A 23827-nucleotide genomic window follows, 5' to 3' on the forward strand; every position below is an offset into this window, starting at 1 on the left:
TTACTACTTGATCAGCGTTGTGATTATTGTGAGTTGGGACAGGAGAAGGGGAAAACCCAAATTGAGTATTTGAGTTTATCTCTATAGCTGCGTCCCAAATCGCATACTTATGCACTATTCTACGCCATTTTGTAGTATAAATAGTGTAAGTAGTGCGTTCACACTGAAAACACTAAAAATAATGAGAGCACTTCAATTACCCGGATGATGCACTCATTCAGCCGCTAAAATGAAGTGTGGAATGATGGACACTTCACGCACTCAACGACCACAGGTTTGCTTTCGTAGCGGAAGGGGCGGACGCACATGTTAAATAACTTAATTTATTTTGGATGGTGAAGGCAAAATTCTCCTACGAGAGTGATTATAGCGCCTCCCGATGGTGAATGCGGCAATACTCACGGCAGGTTTTATTTGATAGTTTGGTCATTTATTTCAATGATTTGGCAACCGTCAAACGTCATCAGGGAAACGGTTTGAACTTCCGCTTAGTAAAAAAACATTAGTGTACCATTTGGGACAACACTACATACATATACTTTCCTGTTGAGTGTGTAAGTGCATAAGTACATGAGTGCATAGTGTATAGTGTGCCATTTGGGACGCAGCTTTTGTTTTTTTTTTACACTTGTTATTGTTCCCACCAACCCTAGACTGGTCGGGACGTAACAATGTTTAATATAAAGAGAAAACCTGCTGTTAATTTACTCACCCCCAGGACATCCAAGACATCATAACATTACGGAAGATTTTGAGCTGAAACCATGGCTCTATGCCTTCTGTTATTTGTGCTGGTGGAGAAAAGAAAAAAGCCCAGCGCTGTCAGCAGGTGTAGTTCATTCCTAATGAACCCCCTCTGGTCTCTAATCAGAGAAATGGCAGTAAAATCTGACTTGACTTTTAGATCAGCGTGCCCGAAAGCTCATATAACTGAGCACAATAACTCAGCTGTAATGTTCTGCAGGGAAATTAGGAGATATAAATGATGACACAAGTTCCTTCCTTTAGTGCTTGCAGACACTGTATTTCCACGCTCCGTCTCTCTGTCTCTTTCCCTCTCTAATAATGAAAACTGATGTCCTGTTAATGTTCGCTGAAGATTCATTAAAAGCTGCTCTGTCATATTCCTCCTTAATGCTCCGTCTGCGCTGAAAGTGATGCAACCCGACTACAATGATGATCTCTTCACATTCATCACAACTATCTGCACTGCAAACATCAGCGGTGTCTTTCATAAGCGTGGCGTATACACATTTCTGCTCATTTTCGCAGTTCCCAGTAGCTGTAGTCTATAAAAGACAAACTTGACGATAGAAAGTAGCTTTAAAAGGGAGCTATTATGCAAAAATCACTTTTATAAGGGGTTTAAACACAGTTGTGCGTCAGCAGTGTGTGAATAAAGACATCCTCTAACGGTAAAAATTAAGTGACTTCTAGAGCTGCAGGATTCTGGCTAAAATGGGAGTCGCGATTTTTTTTGCTTAAAATAAAGATCACGATTCTCTCACAATTCTGTAGATATAAAATAAAGGCATGGTAAAAACAAACATATGGCACAACATTCATTTTCTTGTTGGCTCAGTCCCTTTATTAATCCAGGGTCACCACAGCGGAACGAACCGCCAACTTATCCAGCAAGTTTTTTATGCAACGGATGCCCTTCCAGCCGCAACCCGTCTCTGGAAATCACACACACACACACACACACACACACACAATTTAGCCTACCTAATTCACCTGTACCGCATGTCTTTGGACTGTGGGGGAAACCGGAGCACCCGGAGGAAACCCACGCGAAGGTAGGGAGAACATGCAAACTCCACACAGAAACGCCAACTGAGCCAAGGTTCGAACCAGCGACCTTCTTGCTGTGAGGCGACAGCACTACCTACTGCGCCACTGCCTCGCCATATGGCACAACATCGATAATAATATTATGTGTAGGTCTGCTGGTTTCTATAAATAATTCTATTCTACTTATAATAATTGTGATGTTGAATTATTATGTTTGAGATTTATGCTTGCTATCTGTCATATTAGACTTTTTTTTTTCACTGGTAAAATCAGACATTTGCCATTATCAGATTATATTCAACAATATATAGGCTAGAGTAGTTATACTGACATTGTGAACAGTCAGTTTAAACAAAATTTTTTTTGTAGGTTTCAATTGCTGGAAACGATCCGACTGCCGCTCGCTCAGATCCTCTGATTCAAAAAGATGCTCCAGCACATTAGTAGGATGTGATTGTTCATGATACACAGAGGGAGCCAATAGAATTTAACAACCGAAACTGACACAAGACACTTTTCCAGTCGCAATATTTGAATTAATCACAGACAACGTCTGAACCGTGATGCAAATGGAAACCGCAATTGTGCCAATTCCTTCCAGAAATAGCTCATGCTTCCTCAGAAGACTGGGAATCTTTAAGAAAATCTGCAATTGTGTTTGGATTTGCCTTCTGTATCCTGTGTTTTATATTGACTGATAGTTGAGTTATGTGTTTGTATAAATCAAATAGTCACTGTAAAAAAAAAAAAAAATCCAACTGCAAAAAAGTCAAGACAACACATGTTTTTATGGTGCTTTAACTTATTTTAATGAGTCAATCAGGTTTCAAATTGTTTAATGTATGCAAAGTTTAACTTAATATTTTTAGACAGTTTAATTGATCTAAGTTGAGATGACTAGAAAAGTTCATTTGATTCAGCAAACGGAATTAGGGCAGCAAGATTGTTTTGTTTGCAGTGTGACTGTTTACTTTAGCAAAACTCACATTAATAACAGCAAAAATATATCTCGATATGAAATTTAGTCAAAAGGGTGAAATCGGTTTGTCATTTAAAGGAGCGGGGGACCCTGCACAACAAAAATTATGCTGGAAGGGGTACACTAAGCATTAAAGAGTAACAAGAAGGGGTCCTGACCAATTTTTAATAGTGATGAGTCTGTAGTGATGGCCTCTTCAGGGAGGGATGAATAAATTCTTAATCCGTATATCCTGCATTTTGCTTTCAGATGTATAAGTTAAACTGTTAAAGTAACTATAAAACAGAAGGTTGTCATTTTTCCCCTATCGAGACGTGTTTATACACCACAAATGGTACAGAAATAAAAAATAAATAAATAAATAAAAAATTTGGGGGATGCATGCATGCATTTTGGGGGGGGGGGGGGGGGGGGGGTGGCTGATTGAATTGTTAAACAGCTTTATTCATTGTTATAGGAGTTGTCTTCTTGCATTGCGTCACAAACTAATTTTTTATATTTTTATTTTTTCCCGGCGGTAGTTACCTCAATTTTTGCTGTTCATTGTATAACATTAATCTTTGCCCAGTAGCTTTGCAATCCATGACTGATGGTGAAATTGCTGGCTGCAAATTGCTGGTAGTGCTGACGCAATGTTTTTTTCTTCCTCATTCCTGCAGGGTATCTGTATATCCTGCATTTTGCTTTCAGATGCAAAGTTAAAGTCACCATGAAACAGAAGTTAAGATTTTTTTGAGAAGTTTTTTCCGCTATCGAGATGTATATCCACTTCAAATGGTCCTAAATTTAGAAAAAAATTTAGGGGGATGCAGAATGTTTTTCTTTGGGAACTGATTGGACTGTTGGACAAATGTATTCATTGTTATGAGAATTGTCTTCTTGCGTTGCATCACAAACAAATTTGTTTATGCTAAAGCTCAGCTGTCCTTTTTCCTGCCGGTAGTTGCCTCATCTTTTTCTGTTTATTTGCATAACGTTAATCTTTCCCCATTAGCTTTGCATTCCATGACTGATGGTGATATTGCTGCAAATTGCTGGCTGCACTGACGCAATGTTTTTTTTTCTTCCTCATTCCTGGAGGGAATCCGTATATCCTGCATTTTGCTTTCAGATGCAAACTTAAAGTCATCATGAAACAGAGGTTGAATGTAATTTTTTCTGCTATCATGACATATATATCCACTTCAAATGGTCCTCAAATGAGTAAAAAATTCAGGGGGGTGCAGGATTTTTTCGTTCGTTGAAAACTAATTGGATTGTTTGCCAGCTTTATTAATTGTAATGGGAATTGTCTTCTTATGTTGCATCACAAAAAATTTGTTTATGCTAAAGCTCAGCTGTCTTTTCTCCCGCCGGTAGATGCCTCATCTTTTGCTGTTCATTTGTATAATGTTAAACTTTCCCCCAGTAGCTTTGCATTCAACGACTGATGGTGATATTGCTGCAAATGGCTGACACAAAGTCTTTTCTCCACCATTCCTGGAGGGAATCCGTATATCCTGCATTTTGCATACAAGTGCAAACTTTAAGGGTCACGAAACACCAAAACACATTTTTTGAGCTGTTGACAGTCGTATATGTGTCCCACACTGCTAAAAACACTATTAGGACCTATATTTCGCTAAAAAGTGTAAATTTGGTTGTTTTTGCGTTATTTCAAGCAAATTCGTACTTCCGGTTTGAAACGAATTTTTGAAGCTGCGTCACGGTCATGACATAATAGCGTGTATTCCAGCGTGTAGACTGGACGTCTGTGCCAGAGTGAGTCTTATTACGTCTTACAGTGTGATGCATTAATGCATGAGTAAGGCTTGGTTCAAACCAATCAGCGCGCTCTATTGTGCAACTTCATTAATATTCATTACTGTCACAGTGTTTAGACACACACCACGTTATTTTGGCAAAACAAGCGTGAAGTGTTGCTTTTATAGTTTGCTGCAGTTAAGTTTCGTTTTCATTTTCTCTCTGTGAGAGCTCAGACTCACATGTGGATTAACAGTGTACGCGACGCTCGACAACAATAACTTACGTGTCTAAGGAGGATTATTGTTTACCTGAGAGCTGTTCTCATCTGCAAACGCTGAGATCCGGATTCGCTTGTAGTCTCCTCTTAATATAGACGCGGCTCTAGTTGCTGGTGATTGTCCTGTCTCTACAGATTTGGTAAGTGAGCGACCAGTGCTCTTTGTTTATTCAGTTTGTTCGTATCAAACTAAGTTAACCATTGCACCGAGTGTAAACATGTTAGCACCACAACCAAACTTTAACCTCGTGTAGGGTTTTTACTGCATTTAGTGACCGGAATAACACATGCGGCTTTCTGACACTACCTGCCGAGTGCATCTAAGTTTGCGGGACATGCGGAGGGTTTTTATTTTTCTCTCATTCGCCGTGCGGTATCAAACATTGCATGAAAAATACACGCTTAGAGCAGTTCCTCGAATAAAATCTCTTGTTTGTCGCGAGGGGCATGAATGAATTCCCTGAATGAAAGAGCCAAACCGCAGTTAAAGTCCACCATTCAATAATTTGGCAAATAATTCGACTACAGATGTCCATGTAAACACCATCACTTTCTCCTGTGTGTGTGTGTGTGTGTGTGTGTGTATTTTGACTCTGAAACTCGCATGTGCCCAAATAGACACTCCCACACCGTCCCACTTTAGTTCCTCCGACACTCCCCCCTAAACTGAGCTGGACACGCCCACTTTTCTGACTTTTTCCAAAGTAGAGGTGTGAAAACACCCTGCTGAAACAAGGGGGTTTCATGGCCCTTTAAAGTCATCATGAAACAGAAGTTAGGATTGTCATTTTAGTCAGTTGTCGCCTCGTCTCTAGATGTTCATTTGCCCAAAGTTAAACTCTCCCCCAGTAGCTTTGCATTCCACGGCTGATACTAATATTGCTGCAAATCGCTTGCAGTGCAGATACAATGTTTGTTCTCCGTCATTCCTGCAGGGAAACTGATGACACTGGGTTTTGTAGCGTCACTTAAATGTGCTTCACGTCAGTCAGACGGCACAGCGACTGGTCATAAAACATGTGTCAGCATCTGCAGGACATGTCTGGAGGAATGAGGGGGATTTTAGCTGTCAGAGTCTGAGCGAAAGGGTCGAGACGTGAGGGGTGCACAATATACAGTTGAAAATCAGAACTATTATCCCTTCTGAATTATTAGCCCCCCTGTATATTTTTCTCTAGTTTTTGTTTAAAGAGCCCATATTATACATGAAATAGGGTCATATCTTGGTTGTAAGGGTCTCCAACAACAGTTAAATATGCATGCAAGGTCAAAAAACACTTTCGTGGTCTTATAATCTGCATTTATTTTTAGCTAATTATCCCAGCGACTCCTGTATGAATCGTTCAGTGATTCATTTGTTCCCAAACCCCTCCTTAGCGCGAAGCTAATCTGCGCTGATTGGACCGATGACAGTCTGTCGCGATTGGTCGACTGCCTTCAGTCAGAGAGTGAAATGGCCAATAGCCAATCAGCAATATAAAAGTAATCACAGTTCAAACACGCTCGATAGTGTTGGCGTGGATTTTAGCGCGCACACACACACACACAAACACACACACCTCCGGACGACAGTGCGCGCACACGCACACACAGACACACACACTACTCCTCGTCCACGGAGCTCCGTTAACAAAGCAGCACGCGTCGTGTTTTTAACGTGACTTTGCACGCGATAAGAGAATATAGCCAGTTGACCTGATACAGTACACGCGGTTACAAGTAACAAATCACAACTAAATACATTTGCAAGCTAGAGTAAACGAGACAACTTTAATCGCACGTACTTACACTTGAGAAATGGAGGAAGAAAAATCCATCCTGACGTCCATCAGTAAGTTACTCTTTACTGATCCTTCCTTTAACAAACGCTGATGAAGTATTCTTTGTAGCATGTAGTTTCCAGAAGTTTCCAGTAGTTTCCAACTGCTTGGCTTTAATGCTGAGGATTCATCTTTGGCTAGAGACTCAATATATCCATCTGCAGTGTGACTTCAATCGACCGGCATGTTTGTGTGTGTGTTTGTGGGGGTGTGTGTGTGTGTGTGTGTCTGGGTTTCTGCGTCAGAGGGCGGGCCTCAGGTTTGAAATCTCCCGGGTTTGCGCGTGCACGTGAATAACTTGGTTTCGTTCGTACGTCATGGCGAAACACTTAGCTGGATACTTCACTTCACTTAGAGCTGTGTTACACACTACATGGAGGGGAATTTTCAAAAACCCATAATATGGGCTCTTTAAAGTAAATATGATTTTTTTTTCAACACATTTAGCTAGTTTTTTAATAACTGATCTTTTTTTTCTGACGTTCTCTTCTCTTTCTTTCAACAGAATGGCAATGCATTCAGAAAACCCAACTTTTTGGACTCAATCTCCAATGAGATGCCAGTAAAATAACAAATCCAGAACCACCATCACCTCCAGGAACAGAATATGGAGGATCTGCCTTCCTGACGTGCCACGATGCACAAACACCCGCTCTGTGTTGACGTCCCGGCGTAGACGCTGTGTGTTTTTACTCATTTATTTATTTGTTTTTCATCTGGACGCTCCTCTTTTGAAGCCCCTTTTAATCTTCAGACTGACCATGGCTGTGTGTCGGTGGTGACCAGAGCTCGGCGGCAGAAATGCGTCCATGGACGGGCTCGTGGCGCTGGATTGCGCTGGTCCTGCTGGCCTGGGGGACGCTGCTTTTTTACATTGGTGGACATTTGGTGAAAGACAGCGAACATGCGCCGAGATCAAGCCGTGAGCTCGCCAAGATCCTCACTAAACTGGAGAGACTGAAGCAGCAGAATGAAGACCTACGTCGCATGGCTCAGTCGTTACGGTAAATACACATATCGCTCTTAGGGGCTATTCACACTTTTAAATTCTTTTTCTATGTAAACACTTGTTTGATGGACTTTTGGGATGGATGTTTTCGGTCTTTTTACAAAAGCAGACAGTTGTACCAGGCCCGGATTGCCCAATCGAGGGGACCGGGAGAGTTCCCGGCGGGCCGGTCCGTTTTTTGTCCGCAAGGGCCGGTGTTTCTAGCTGCTTGCACTCTCAGCAGTCGCACTTTTTTTCATTTATTTATTTATTTGACCATATTTATCCAATATGTGTCCATATGTCGGAAATATCCAGAAGCAGCTATACTGTTTTGTACTGTCACGTTGGGTGAGATTCCCGCTTTTTTTAGTATAAATATATATAACATTAATGAACATCAGTAACTCGCCAGTAACTTATTTAATGCATGTTACTGTAAGAAAACATTGTAAATAATTGGAAATCCGGCGACCGCAATCATCAAACCCTTGGGAACAACTGTGGTCGGAACCAAAGTTCACAGGTCTGTGTTCTCTGAACTCCGATCAAGCGGTGGACGTCTTCATTTTGATTGTTTGCCACCGAACCGGGGGAACTTCCGGCTACTTTGACGCTCTCGCCGCTTTCGGTGTGAACCTACGGTTAGACTGACTTTTGCTGTTTATACTAATTAGGCTGTTGTTAGATGAATTTTCAAGAGAGGCTTGAAGAAAATCGTGAAACTCTTTTTTTATTATTATTTGTTTATTATAAATCAATCATTCATTCATTTTCTTGTCGGCTTAGTCCCTTTATTAATCCGGGGTCGCCACAGCAGAATGAACCGCCAGCTTATCCAGCAAGTTTTTACGCAGCGGATGCCCTTCCAGCCACAACCCATCTCTGGGAAACATCCACACACTACAGACAATTTAGCCTACCCAATTCACCTGTACCACATGTCTTTTGACTGTGGGGGAAACTGGCGCACCCAGAGGAAACCCCCGCGAAGGCAGGGAGAACGTGCTACCCACTGCGCCACACATGGAGGATACAACAAGCTAATCCAGCTAAAAATAGTGCTTAAAATGCCACTTATTGGAGTATTTAAACATCATAATTAAATAGAAAATGAGGTGAATAACAGTAAAAAAAAAAAAGTCCACATTTTGAAAAAAAAAGAACCAACCCTTTGACCAGGCGGGCCTGTACAATGGTTTATTTAAATTTTTAGCATTGCATACGTTTTAACAAAAACATCTAAACAAACAGATTAATTGATTTGTTAACTCCACCCCCCCCCCCCCCCTTATTTAATTTCTTAGATTTAGTCATTTGTCAGAAGCTCTTTACATGCTAGGAACTTGTATTTGATTGACAGGTTTAGTATGAAGATGTGTTGTGCTTTTATACAGTAGTTTTAGCTGATTGACATGTCAGTGGTTTGTGTGCTTTGCTGCTGAAGACTCTTTCTAATATTTACAGTGCTTGACCTGATTCTGTCTGGTGTGAGTTTATTTCTCTGGAGTCAGCTCCTGTGTTTAACACAACAGGGGAAATGAAAGAGGAGAAGAGATATTCCATGAAAACAAAATCCCATGTTTTAAAAAATGTTTGATTTTTTTTATTTTTTTATTTTTTCTCTGAGTAAAATTATTTTAAACCATTTAAGATATCTCGTTGAAGACAGAATTATTAGCCCTCCTGTGTAATTTTTTCTTTTCTTTATCAAATATTTCCAAAGTGCTGTTGAACATTTTGACTGTATTTTCTCTTGTTTTTCTCCTGGAGAAAGTCTTGGTTCTTTAAGTTTGGCTAAAAAAAAAAAAATAAAATAAAATAAAAAATAACATATATATATATATATATATATATATATATATATATATATATATATATATATATATATATATATATATATATTATATACATACAGTTGAAGTCATAATAATTATTTGCTCTCCTGAATTATTAGCCTCCTGTTTATTTTTTTCCCCAATTTCTCTTTAACGGAGAGCAGATTGTTCTCAACACATTTCTAAGCATAATAGTTTTAATAACTCATCTCTAATAACTGATTTATTTTATCTTTGACATGATGACAGTAAATAATAATTGACTAGATATTCTTCAAGACACTTCTATACAGCTTACAGTAACAGTTCAAGGCTTAACTAGGTTAATTAGGTTAGGCAGATCAGGCTAATTAGGCAAGTTATTGTATATCGATGGTTTGTTCTGTAGACTTGAAAAAAATATAGGTCACGCTTTACAATTAGGTTCATTATTTAATGTTAATCAATGCATTTACTTACATGAACAATACATTTACCACTGTATTTGTTCATGTTAGTTAACGTTAGTTAATGAAAATACAGTAGTTCCGTGTTAGTTCATGTTAACTGATGGTGCATTAACTAATGTTAACAAGCGTGGACTTGGATGTTAATAGTGCATTAGTAAATGTTCAATTATGATTAATAAATGCTGTACATGTGTTGTTCATGACTAGTTCATGTTAGTAAATGCATTAACTAATGAACCCTATTGTAAAGTGTTACCAAAATATAAATAGCTTAAAGGGGCTAATAATATTGACCTTAAAATAGTAAAAAATGTATATATTCTAGCCGAAATAAAACAAAAATAAATAATAATTGACGTGCTTATTTAAACATGCTTTAAGTTAACATATTATACTTTCAGTTATTCATTCATTTATTTTTCTTTGGCTTAGTCCCTTTATTTATCAAGGGTGGCCACGGTGGAATGAACCGCTAGCGTATCCAGCATATGTTTTACACAGCGGATGCCCTTCCAGCTGCAACTCGGCACTGGGAAACACCCATTCGCGCGCGCGCACACACACACACACACACATAAACTATGGTCAGTTTAGTTCACGGCCCCAAAGTGCATGTGTTTGGATTGTGGGGAAAACCGAAGGACCTGTAGGAAACCCACTCCAACACGGGAAGAACATGCAAACTCCACAGAGAAATGACTACTGGCCCAGCCATGACTCGAACAACTGACCTTCTTGCTGTGAGGTGACAGTGCTGACCACTGAGCCACTTTGTTGCCGGCACTTTCAACTATCTAAATCAATAAAAATCAATGTATGTCACATTTCTTTTTGTCTCTGTAACCCCGCCGGTCCCACACCGCCCTACCCGCTCTGAGCGGGGATTGAACTAGCGACCTTCCGCACGGCAGTCGGTTGCTCTAACAAGGAGGCCAAAGATCATGGCCTCCAGTGTCTGTTGCTAGAGCACTTTTAGAGGTCAGAGAAGTGAGGTTTACCTGCACAGCACCTACGAGCTGGCCTCCGTTACACTTGCCCCCCTAAACCTCACTCCCATCCGGGTCACGGCACCAGTGTGACCCTGCCGGTCGCACACCACCCAACCTGCTCCGAGCTGGGATCAAACTGGCGACCTTCTGCATGGGAGTCGGTTGTTCTAACAATGAGGCTAAAGACCATGGCCTCTAGCGTCTGTCACTAGAGCACCTTTAGAGGTCAGAGGAGTGAGGTTTACTTGCACAGCACTTACTAGCTGGCCTCCGTTACACTCGCCCCCTAAACCTCACTCCCATCTGGGTCACGGCACCAATGTAACCCTGCCGGTCCCACACCACCCAACCCGCTCCGAGCTGGGATCGAACCGCGAACTTCCGCATGGGAGTAGGTTGCTTTAACAATGAGGCTAAAGACAATGGCCTCTAGCGTTTGTCACTGGAGCACCTTTAGAGGTCAGAGGAGTGAGGTTTACCTGCACAGCACCTACGAGCTGGCCTCCGTTGCACTCCCCCCCTAAACCTCACTCCCATCTGGGTCACAGCACCAATGTAACCCCGCCGGTCCCACACCACCCAACCCAATCCGAGCTGGGATCGACCGGCGACCTTCCGCATGGGAAGGTCTAACAAGGAGGCTAAAGAGGTCAGAGGAGTGTTAACCTGCACTTACTATCTGGCCTCCGTTAAATCTCCGTAACTTTTTTTTACATGAAGAGCTTACGCTGAGGAAAGAAACTCAGCAAAACTTTCCTCCAGCGCAGAGCAAACATCAGAGAAAGTGAGATTTAGCAGACGACCTGATCTGCCTGGACAAAATCAAGACTGCAGAACTACTAATCGAAGGAATAATTACAGATTACAGCAGCCACAACGAGCAGTGTTGATTATACAGAGCTGTTTAAGGGAAGTCTGCAGTGAATATAAGCTGCTGTGCTCATTTGTCTTCTTGTCAGGCTGAAGGAGCTGCATCTATTTCAGATGGAAATCTTGATTTGATCAATGTCTTGTGTGTTTTATTCTGTGCTGTTTGTGTCTGGTGTGCCTCGTTCATTGATCCGCTTTGAACCCCAATCTCAGGATCTCCGATAGACCCAGCAGTGTCCTTGACCTGTGCAACTGGGCCAGTTTTAATCATTAAAGAGCTGGATTTAGTGGAGTTTGACCAGCTAGTGCTCATATTTAAATAAGATGCAATTGAAGACAATAGTTGCATCCTAAATGACACACCGTGTAGAAGTCTGGAGTAATTATTAGCAGAAGAGAATGATTTACCGTTTGCCAAGCTTATATGAAAAGTATTTGATTGTATTTTTTATATCTATAATTGATTACAATACTTACTTTTAGACTTTCCCAGGGTACTGTAAAGGAGGATCCGGCCAAGGGTTGAACTTAGGTTCCAGGAGCAACAATGCAGTTTTTGTCCAGGCCGTGGTATACTGGACCAGCTCTGTACCCTCACCAGGGTGCTCAAGGGTTCATGGGAGTATGCCCAACCAGTCCACATGTGGAGAAGGCATTAAACCGTGTCCCCCATGGCATTCTGTGGAGGGTGCTGTTGGAGATACCCAGCTATACCTCTCTTTTCACCCTGATGATCCCTCGGTTCCAGCTCGCATATCAGCCTGCCTGTCGGTCATTGCACACTGGATGAAAGATCATCATCTTCAGCATCTTCAGAAGTTTCTGCCAACCCGACTCTACACCATAACTTTTCAATCCAGATGGATTGGCAACCATTACTGCATCCAGAATGGTGAAAAGCCTTGGAGTAACGATTGATGACCAAGTAAACTTCTCTGACCACATTTCTAGAACTGCTCGATCGTGCAGATTCGCACTCTACAACATCAGAAAGGTCCGACCCTTCTTATCTGAACATGCAGCTCAACTCCTTGTTCAAGCTCTTGTTCTCTCCAAACTGGATTACTGCAACTCTCTACTAGCAGGGCTCTCAGCTAACTCTATCAAACCTCTTCAGCTGCTTCAGAACGCAGCAGCATGAGTGGTCTTCAATGAACCTAAAAGAGCACATGTCACTCCGCTGCTCCTCCGTTTGCACTGGCTGCCAGCTGCTGCTCGCATCAAATTAAATGCTCTGATGTTTGCCTACAAAGCCACCTCTGGCTTTACTCCTCCTTATCTGCTCTCACTTGCAGATGTATGCGCCCTGCAGAAACTTGCGTTCAGTGAATGAACGTTGCCTCGTGGTTCCATCCCAAAGAGGGAAGAAAATACTTTCCCGAACTCTCGCATTCAATCTGCCCAGTTGGTGGAATGAACTCCCTAACTGCATCAGAACGGCAGAGTCACTCGCTGTCTTCAAGAAACGACTAAAAACTCAACTTTTTAATTTATACTTCACTTCCTAATCTGCAATTGCCTCTCTGGCTATACCACTAACTGTACTCAAAAAAAAAACTTGTATTACTAACCCTTCCCTTCTTAGACTTTACAGACCTGAAACTTGCCTACAGCACTTATTCATTGTTGCTCTTATAGTTGTGTAAATTGCTTCCTTGTCCTCATTTGTAAGTCGCTTTGAATAAAAGCATCTGCTAAATGACTACATGTAAATGTAAATATAAATGGAGTATGGGGTCAGAGGTGCTCTGTTAAGGGCTGTCTCTTCTCTTTATGAACAGGGAAGGAGTTTGTTTTGCATTACTAGCAATAAGTCAGACTTGTTTCCAGTGAATGTTGAGCTCCGGCAGGGCTGCCCTTTGTCACCAAATCTGTTCCTAATTTTTATGGACAGAATTTCAATGCTACCTTGGGCTGGAGGGGATCCGGTTCGGGGACCACAGGTTTTAATCTCTGTTATCCGCAGACGATGTTGTTCTGTTGGCTTCATTGAATATAGATCTTCAGCATACACTGGGGCTTTTTGCTGCCAAGTGTTATGCGGCTGGGATGAGAATCAGCACCTCCATGTTCCAGTCCATGGTGCTCCACCGGAAAAAGGGGGTTTGCCATCTCCAGGTTGGAGGAAAGTCCTTACCCTAGGTGAAGGAATTCAAGTATCTTGGGGTTTGTTCACAAGTGAGGCAAGGATGGAATGTGAGATTGACAGGTGGATTGGTGCAGCCGTAGCAGTAATGCAGTCAATGTACTGGTCTGTTGTGGTAAAGAAGGAGCTGAGCTGAAAGCTCTCGGTTTACCGGCCAACTACGTTCATACTTTTATCTATGGTCTTGAGCTTTGGGTCATGACTGAAAGGACAAGTTCTTGGAATCAAGCGGCTGAAATGAGTTTCCTATGCAGGGTGGCAGGGCGCACTCTTATGGATAGTGTGAGGAGCTCTGTCACCTAGGAGGAGCTCGGAGTAGAGACGCTGCTCCTCCACATCAAGAGGTGGCTCGGGCATCTGTTTTAAACAGGCACAAAAAACAAGAACACATTACACCTGTACTAGTTTCTCTACACTGGCTGTCAATCCAGTTTAGTATTCAGTACAAAGTTCTGTTGTATGTTTATAAATCCCTCCATGGCCTGGCCCCTGAGTTTATTTCTGAGCTAATTATTATGCACCAACCTGTGAGATCTCTTCGCTCTATAGATCGTATCTATTTGCAAGTTCCTAGATCACGCTTAAAATGTCGAGGTGATAGAGCTTTCTCCGTAGCAGCTCCAAGACTCTGGAACGATCTTCCACTCTCTTTAAGAACAGCTCAAACTTTTGAGTCTTTTCAGAAGTCACTGAAAACACACTTATTTTCTATAGCTTTTAATCATGTGATGTGAGTTTATGTATTTTGGTTTTTATGTATTTTTACATGCGTTTATGTGTTTTATGTACAGAACTTTGGTAATCATTGTGATTTGTAAAGGTGCTATAGAAATAAAGTGAGTTGAGTTGAGTTTTGGATGCCTCCTGGACGCCTAACTAAGGGGGTGTTACAGGCATGTCCTACCAGTAGGGTATTGGTAGGACATGCCTGGGAGGGTATATATATATATATATATATATATATATATATATATATATATATATATATATATATATATATATATATATATATATATATATATATATATATATATATATATATATATATATATATATATATATATATATATATATATATATATATATATATATATATATATATATATATATATATATATATATATATATGTATATATAACTATGGATAAAAAGGAAGAAATGCAGAATGTTTTTGTGTTTTCATTATTCATTTAGTTTTAATAATAGTTCAATGGGTCAGACAGCATTTCCAAGTTTATAATAAGTGTATTGCCATTTAGTGTATTTTTGTTGATGTTATTTTTTTATAACAGTATATGTATTGACTACTATATATTGACAACAGTTGGCGTTTCTGTGTGGAGTTTGCATGTTCTCCCAGTGTTCATGTGGGTTTCCTCCTGGTGCTCCGGTTTCCCCCACAGTCCAAAGACATGTGGTACAGGTGGATTGGGTATGCTAAAATTGACCGTAGTGTATGAGTGTGGATGTTTCCCAGAGATGGGTTGCAGATGGAATGGTGTCCGCTGGGTAAAACATATGCTGTTAAGTTGGCGGTTCATTCAAATCTGTGGTCACCCCAGATTAATAAAGGGATGAAGCCAAAAAGAAAATGAATGAATGAATGAATGAATGACACATGTCTTGTCGCCTATCCAAGTTTTAGAAACAGCAATTGATAACTTGACTTCTAGTTGATCAACTAGAGTTAGAGTTTGGTATCAGAAAAAGCTTAAATGAAAGGCAAAGACCTCTAGATGGTGCTTATTTTACCAAAACAAAATATGATAACACCTTGATTTTGAATGATTTCATTAGGACAGTAAGGTCTGACTTTGCTTAGACTAAAGTCTTGTCGCTGAACAGAAATAATGTCCAGTATAGAATATAAAGTCCTGCTGCAGTGGAAACAGAATGAATATTGTGTCTGACTCCATCATGAGCTTGGAGGACTGCATCCATACATCTCTGAAATGACTCAAATCACTGATTAATAAAGTCATCTGGAATGGCAAAGAAAGCGTTCTTGCAGGACTCACAGAGCTCATCAAGACTCTTTGTGTTCATCTTCAACGCCTCCTCCTTCATCTTACTCCAGACGTGCTCAATAATGTTCATATCTGGTGACTGGGCTGGCCAATCCTGGGGCACTTTGATCTTCTTTGCTTTCAGGAGCTTTGATGTGGAAGCTGAAGTATGAGAAGGAGCGCTATCCTGCTGGAGAATTGTCCCTCTCCTGTGGTTTGTAATGTAATGGGCAGCACAAATGTCTTGATACCTCAGGCTGATGATGTTGCCATCCACTCTGCAGATCTCTCGCACACCCCTATACTGATTGTAACCCCAAACCATGATTTTACCTTCACCAAACTTGACTGATTTCTGTAAGAAGGTATATTTTTGTGAGAACAGGTTTTCTGCAGTATTAGTAATGATTAGGATGCAGTTCAACAGATGATTCATCAGAAAAATCTTGCTTCTGCCACTTTTCCAAATGATCAAGTCAAGTTATTATGTATCCCCCTTTCAACTAGGATCGACGACAAGACTTTTGCCAGATAGTGTATATATTTATTCGCATATTTATCTTTTATGGCCATCTACATCCAAGTACTACAGCAGAGATGTGAACAACAAGTCAACCTCCATTTATTTATACGGTTTATTTTCTAAATGAATATCTTCAACTAGCGCTCTTCAAATGCCAGAAGGCAATTTTATGTCTTATGTAATTTATATATGCACATACTACAATCATAAAGTGACTGCTGGAAAGATACATTACCATGGGAATTGATGCTCAAAGCAATAAAATGTTTGCAGGCGTTGCTGAAGAGAAATGGAACGGCCTGTTTGTGCTGCTTCGCATTATTATGAAGCTCCGTCTCTCGCACTGCGAGATGTTCCTTTGTTTTTTGGAGTCGCAGCGGTCAAACCCTCGGGCTGGCGGAAGATATGTGTGCTCTCCGTCAACATCATTACATGTGCAATTAAAACTGCTACCGAGGCATGGAAATATTTCACTGCACACATTCTTCAGTGTAGCGGTTGCCAAGTATAGAGGCAGATCAGTCTCAAAGATAATACATTTACAAAATGAAAATCATACATGCACAGGTCACATTTACAAAACCTAATTTGTAAACGCACAATTTGTGAATTCACAAGTAGAAATCATAAATATTTTCACCAAACGCCGGCAGCTAGCTCTCTGCAACTGTCACGTGGTCGCCCACTGAAGCTAAGCAGGGCTGCGCCCGGTCAGTACCTGGATGGGAGACCACATGGGAAAGCTAGGTTGCTGCCGGAAGTGGTGTTAGTGAGGCCAGCAGGGGGCGCCCAACCTGCGGTCTGTGTGGGTCCTAATGCCCCAGTATAGTGACGGGGATGCTATACTGCTCAGTGAGCGCCGTCTTTCGGATCAGATGTTAAACCGAGGTCCTGACTCTCTGTGGTCGTTAAAAATTCCAGGATGTCCTTCAAAAAGGGTAGCGGTTTAACCCCAGCATCCTGGCCAAATCTGCCCACTGGCCTCAGTCCATCATGGCCCTCCCCATATTCCAATTGTCTTCATCACTGTCTCCTCTGTGTGGTGTGCGGTCTGGCGCAAAATGGCTGCCGTCACGTCATCCAGGTGGATGTCGCACACTGGTGGTGGATGAGGAGATCCCCCCATGGTGTAAAGCGCTTTGAGTGCCCAGAAAAACGCTATATAAATGTAAGGAATTATTATTAAAATTTATATTATTCAATTAATTGAATTTGCATGTTTGTGAATCATGTCTTGGGTTGCCAAGCGTGAACAACCCTTTTCAAATCAATCAATAGATTTTTAATAATGTTCAAGTCTGGGGACTGGGATGGCCATTCTAGATCATTGTATCCTGTCTAAGCATGACTTCTGTTATGGAAAAAAGATTCTGGTCTGCAAAAATATTCTAAGTCTCCAAGTCAAACTTTTCAAAACATTACAAAGTCTGAGATCTCAGAAGTCTTTAGGCGAAGCAGTTTATTGTTACAGCATCAGTAACAACAGAGACAGGTGGTTTGAGTGTGTGCTGAACACAGGCTTGCACACAGTTTAAATACATTTCTGTGTCTTAATACTCCATCCAAATTTACACATTACACACCTCCATCAGCTTCTCCGCTAATGGGATCTTAAATCTCTCAGGTGCCGGCCACCAATAGAATCTCAGGTTCTTTCAGGGGTATTACCCATGTACAGTTAAGGTCTTTTCTTCCTGTTTCAAAAGTGATGACTCAGCCAAAAAACAATGCCCAACAATATATCTTGTTCACTGTACACTGAGCTGTCAACTGTAAGTTCAGCTGAAGTTAATAGATACTCATAATTTTTTAGATGTCAGTACAAATGAGTGTGGGCGCTCATGCAGGTGTGCCTTATCATGAGTTACAGAACAGAACGCAGGTGTCCTTATGGCCTTGCATCCATAAATCTATCCTCATTGTGACATTAATGCTGCTCTTCTAATTTATCTTCTCATTTATCTTCTCAGTTATGAATGAACTGAAAAAGCCTCCCGAGATGAAGGCATAAAAGCAGTGATTTTTCATATTTATGTAGGCTAGAAAATAATATGTTTTGTAATATTTTAATCCTTTATATTTATATCCTATATCTATTGTTATTATATCCTATATATATCCTTAATATTTAAACTTTTTTCATATGTAAAGATATTTGCCTATTGCTCTCTTGTGCGTATTAAGCAGTGCGTAAGCGAAGCCCAACTTTGCGCCAGAGTTTAGACCGATATTGTTTTGGTGTAATGAAAAATCTATTATAGTTTCTCAAAATAGCAACGCGCCTGCAGTCCGCCTCAGAACGCCTTCCTTTTTAGACCAGAACGCCTATGGGCGCACAAATGAGCGCTAATGCATTCACTATTTAAAGGTTCAGGACACCCCGGATAACTTTTTTTATATATTAACAGATTTGTGTGTGTTGAGCATCAGTTAAGACAATGTTAGCACCGGTCAGCTTTAATTATGGGGAAAACTGGATAATTTTGAGCTTTTGTCTGCTAATTTTAGCTTCCGGGTTTAAAATGATTTTTGGGGCGGGGTCAAAATCGGCGACGCAGCGCAGTACTGCAAGTGCAACGATGATGCGTCGGTTTCTCATTATTATTTATAGTGGAGTTTTCTTATCCTATAAGGAGAGCCGGCTGCTTAATTATTCATGAGACCTGCCAGAGTCAAGCCAGAGCTGTGAGACACGTCACGGACCTACGGCACATAGTATTTAGCCGTTCATGAAGGCTCATATGCGTTTGTTTCCATGATCCACGGGGTTTGTTGCATGTTTTCCCCCGCGATCTTGTCAGGGCCGATCATACAGCAAAGCTGTGTGCGTGCTGCTAGCATTTTTGTCGGGAGAGCAGTACGAGAATTGGAGAATGGCGGACGCTGTCTTTTATCAGGAGTTCGTTCACATTCAGACACATCGCCGTGCTGCTGTGTTTGCCTAAATCCTCCAGATTACCAGCGGGGATAATGGTTAAAATAGACAGGTCAGGAGACCTGCTGCACTGAGTCTGCTGGATACGGGGATTGAGGGAGAAGTCCTCATTTATAGTGTTTACATGAACACACTTATCTTTATAATAATATAAATTGTGAATTTCTGTAAATCAATGTTCATTTCTTTGCATTTTAACTTTGTAAACTATAAACTCATGCGTCTCCTCACGGTTTGTCTCATTTTGTGAGCTAGCTTCGTTCGCTCCCCTTCTCCCCTGCTGGCCACGCCCACTCCTGCCTGATGCTCGCGGAGCTCCACGCCCATTAATCATGCATCTTTTGAAAAAATTCTGAAGTAGACTTTAACCGAAAGTGGGGGGTGTCATGGCCCTTTAAACAGCGTAGCGCAACGCCTCAAAACGACTCTTGCGCCGAGCTGAAACTACCAAAAGACTACTGCGCCGCGCCTTGCGCCACATTGCGCCGGGTGTATGAAAGGGCCCATAGTGTTTATATAAACATGATATAACAAATTCTTGTTATGTATATGAAATTATGAATAACAAATCTAGCAGGGCATTAAATTACTGTTTATTTCTTTGCGTTTTAACTTTATAAACCATAGATAGGTTTCCTGATTTCCATTCATTAGACAGGTGTTTTAATTTCTCCAATTTAATTTAATCGATAAAAAATAGAATCCAAAAAAGGGAATTCAGAAAAAGCACAGCAGATTTTGACATGCCGCTAGCATTGTTATGCAGTTGCTATGGAAGCGTGAGTGTGTTATTACTCTTCAAGCCTCGGGTGTTCTGCTCTCTAGATACAACCCGAGTCCTTCCTTGAATGCCAGTGTGTGGGATTTTTTCCTCCTATTTCATCATCCACCGGTTGAAAGTCTCGAGTCTGATTACTTAGAGAATTTACAGCACACTTACCATAGGTTTAAGCCTTTATGTTCACTCCACATTCAAAACGATTACGCCGTTTCTCTTTGTCACGGCCATATCTGTGTGATCTCCAGGCTTCGGTCTCCATCATCCCCTCCTGACTAATCTTGCGACTTGTGTGATTTCCTCTCGGCGGTGACTGACAGTAATTCACTCGCTGTAATGTCATTTGGCCGCCGCTTCCTTCAGCATCAGACCCCGTTTTTTAGCTCTCCGTCAGCAGTTTTTGAAGTTGGGCCTCCTCTGATGCTGCACTCATTAGATGGAACTGAACTGAGCTTTTCTGCACTCTAATAACATGTTTCATTTATACTTATATTCAATATCCTCGGGCACTTTTCATTTGCATATATTTATATATAGATAGTTTTAATTTGCATATATTGCAGATATAAAGTTGAAGTCGAAATTATACACACTCCTGTGAATATTTCTGATATTTCCCAAATGATGATTAACAGAGCAAGGGATTTTTCACAGTATTTCCTATAATACTTTTATCTCTTGAGAAAGTCTTATTTGTTTTATTTTGGCTAGAATAAAATCAGTTTTTACTTTTTTTTTTTTTTTTTTTACTTTCAATTCCACAGTAGGCTAAAACGTAGAGGGGACGGAGCTTTCTCTGTGGAAGGTCCTTGGTTGTGGAACACCTTGCCCCCTGAGATTAGAATGGCTCCATCATGATCCATTTTTAAATCTCTTCTTAAAACGTACCTTTTTAGCTTGGGTTTTTAAGATTATTTTAAGAGTTCGTTCTACCTCTAATTTAAAAAAAATGTATATATTTACAGACGTTTCTCTTGCCTTATTTCTGTGCTTTTATATTCTGTCTTTGTATTTTTTTACCTTGTCTTATGTACAGCACTTTGGTCAGTCTTGTGACTGCTTTTAAATGTGCTTTATAAATAAATGAACTTCTTTAACATCATTTTAAGGTCAATATTATTGACCCCCTTAAAGGTACAGAAGGTGATCTGTTAAAATGCTAACGATAGCATAATAGCTTTGAAACCTAAGTGCTTCCCCTTCTGTCCAACGTCACACTTTCTGAAGTCAAGAACGCTCACCTTAAAGATGACAGACAATCCAATCCTGTCATTCGCCAATTAGAAAACTTTATTATAATTTATAATACTACACTTCCCAATGATTATTTTGTTTCTAGCACATTTTCAGTTGTGTAGCAAGCAAAACTTGTCATAATGTGTAATATTTCATGCATGCAAGGGTTACTGGTAGACCTGCGTAATTAATTGAATTGTAATCAAAAGCGTCATTCAGAACCGAACATTGATTACATTTTTCCTGGTCAGTTTTTTCGAATACTTTCCTCACCGCTTGTAAAGTCACATGACCCTGCTCTGTTACATTATTCTGCCAACATGTCGAGCATGGACAACTTAAACGCTACACAACATCAGCCGCTTATACCAAAGAAAAACATTCATATTTACTGTACAAAAATAAATGGATAAAATAATAAATGAAATAAAAATAAATAAATGAATAATTGTTCATCAATCATTGTCAAGTTAAAATCGTCAATTAATCGAGATTTTAATTTTAGGCTAAATCACCTAGCCTTTATTGCTGGTCTCACTCTCTCATGCTGCGTTCACACGAGATGCGGAGTGCGCGTCAAGCGCGAGTGATTTACTTGATTGTTAAGTCAATGCAAATGTGCGAATAGACATCCTGCGGCGCGATATGCACGAATGACGCTATATGTGCGAATGGCGCAGCACGAATTGAACGTTTTGCTCGTTTGATGCGCTTAACACGCATTTTACACAAATCGCTCAAGTTTGAAAATCTTAACTTCAGCGGACATTCGCGCCGCGTTAACCAATCAGGAGCTTGCTCTTGTGGGGGCGTGATTGTGACGTATCACCTGTTGTTTGTGTCCCGGGGGAAATCCTCCAGCCGACACCGACAAAAAGTTCAACAAACTGGGCTCGGCTCAAACAGAAGCACCGCTGAAAGCCTCCGTCATCATGGTTCAGTTTCTGGAGGAGTTTATGAGCTCACAGAGCTGGATACACCTCTGAAAGGATCTAGTGGACTCAGACACGGCCCTAAACATATCGACACAGTTTTTCAGCCTTCATAAAGCACATAAACACTGTTATTTTCTTCATAAAATCCATGTTAGCCATTTAGCAATGAAGCTAGAGTCACCGGGCAGACAGAAGCGAGCCCATGCCGCAAATTCGCGTCGGTTCTGAAGTGAATTTGACGCGCGAATGAAGCGGGGTTTGATGCGCGAATGAAGCGAGTAATCTCAAATGTTTACGTGGCTATTTATGCGCTATCGCGAATTATCCACGTGTTCTGCATCTGGTGTGAATGCAGCTTCATGCGCTTTGTCCTAAAGTGACTACTGTATGCTTAGTGGTTGGCGGGGTGCAGGAATTACACTTATTACTAAGCCATACTTGCATGCTATTCCAGACTGGATATTCAAAGTAGCGGTAAACAATATAATGAGCGCGTCACAGGCTGTCAGTGTTCAGAAATGAACCAATGTGAATATAAAACCGACTTCAGCTCTGTAAAGCAGGTTAGGCGGAATATCGCTATTTACTGTTGTTTTGTTGTTAAACTAAATAGAAATCTACATTATCGATGCTGTGAAAGGACCTTATGAAAATGAAAATAATCACATCAATCTTCAGGGAGAGATTTCAGTTGCTTAACAACACTTCTGTGCATATAACCCATTCATAACAACTCAAACTACATCAGCTCTGGTGGACTAAATTAGTTTTAAAACAGAACTTTAACAGTCCAACAGAAATACTTTAGCCATGGTGTCGTCCTTCCTCCAGCGTCCAAATCTAACTCCAATATAGAGTGGAGGAACTATAACGTCAATTTGTATGCAAAACCCAGGAAGCGAGTTTTAGCAGTTCTTGTTCCCTCGTCCCAAAGTCAATGGGCCTTTTCAATGGGTTTTCAGTATAATGGCTTAAATAAGGTTAGTGGCTAACACAAACTCAAGATACTTTCACGTTTTGTTTTACGACATAAAACACATCAGTTACAGCACACTCTTGATTTTTAAAATCACTTATGTTCTTTAAAATGACGGTTGCTATCAAGTTGCTAAATGACATTATACGTCATTATACGCCTAGGTGAACTGGTCTTGTGTTGGGCATTTGGGTTTGTCTGTTATTTAAGTATTTTCATGAATAGTATTTTAAAGTTTGTAGTATTCTTCTAATTAGGAATTCATATTGTGTGTAGGTATTGCCTTCACTTGTACAGGTTGTCGAGTTTTGTTGATCAATTATTTTAATCAAACGATATTAGGATGATGCCTACCAGTGCAGCCTGTCTCTGTCCTGCTCTCAGTAATGCAAACACGTGAATAAATGTGTCAAAATACACACGTTACCTCTCATTTTAACGTGATAAGTTGATTTTTCTTCATTTTTTTTCTTCATCTAAACACATTTAGCTCTGTCAGAACTGCAGTGTTTACACTCTTCCCTAAAGTGTATAGCATATGT

General features: G+C 40.6%; 1 protein-coding gene across 11 annotated transcripts in view; it reads left to right on the plus strand.

Moving 5' to 3' along the window:
* fut8b (fucosyltransferase 8b (alpha (1,6) fucosyltransferase)) overlaps positions 1–23827 on the plus strand; it is a 220489-nt gene that overhangs the window by 111460 nt on the left and 85202 nt on the right. For 7 of the 11 annotated variants that reach the window (XM_087298839.1, XM_087298838.1, XM_087298841.1 and 4 more), the window contains one exon: positions 7122–7620. In XM_087298839.1, the coding sequence (XP_087154965.1) occupies positions 7418–7620 (203 nt within the window). In that variant the 5' untranslated portion in view covers positions 7122–7417. Of the gene's footprint in view, positions 1–7121; positions 7621–23827 lie in introns of those variants that run through there. The other 4 variants (XM_087298833.1, XM_087298832.1, XM_087298842.1 and 1 more) reach the window with 1 other exon arrangement.

Source organism: Danio rerio, chromosome 20 (assembly GCF_052040795.2).
Source record: "Danio rerio strain M-AB ecotype USA chromosome 20, GRCz13ab, whole genome shotgun sequence".
In the NCBI taxonomy this organism is placed as follows: domain Eukaryota; kingdom Metazoa; phylum Chordata; class Actinopteri; order Cypriniformes; family Danionidae; genus Danio; species Danio rerio.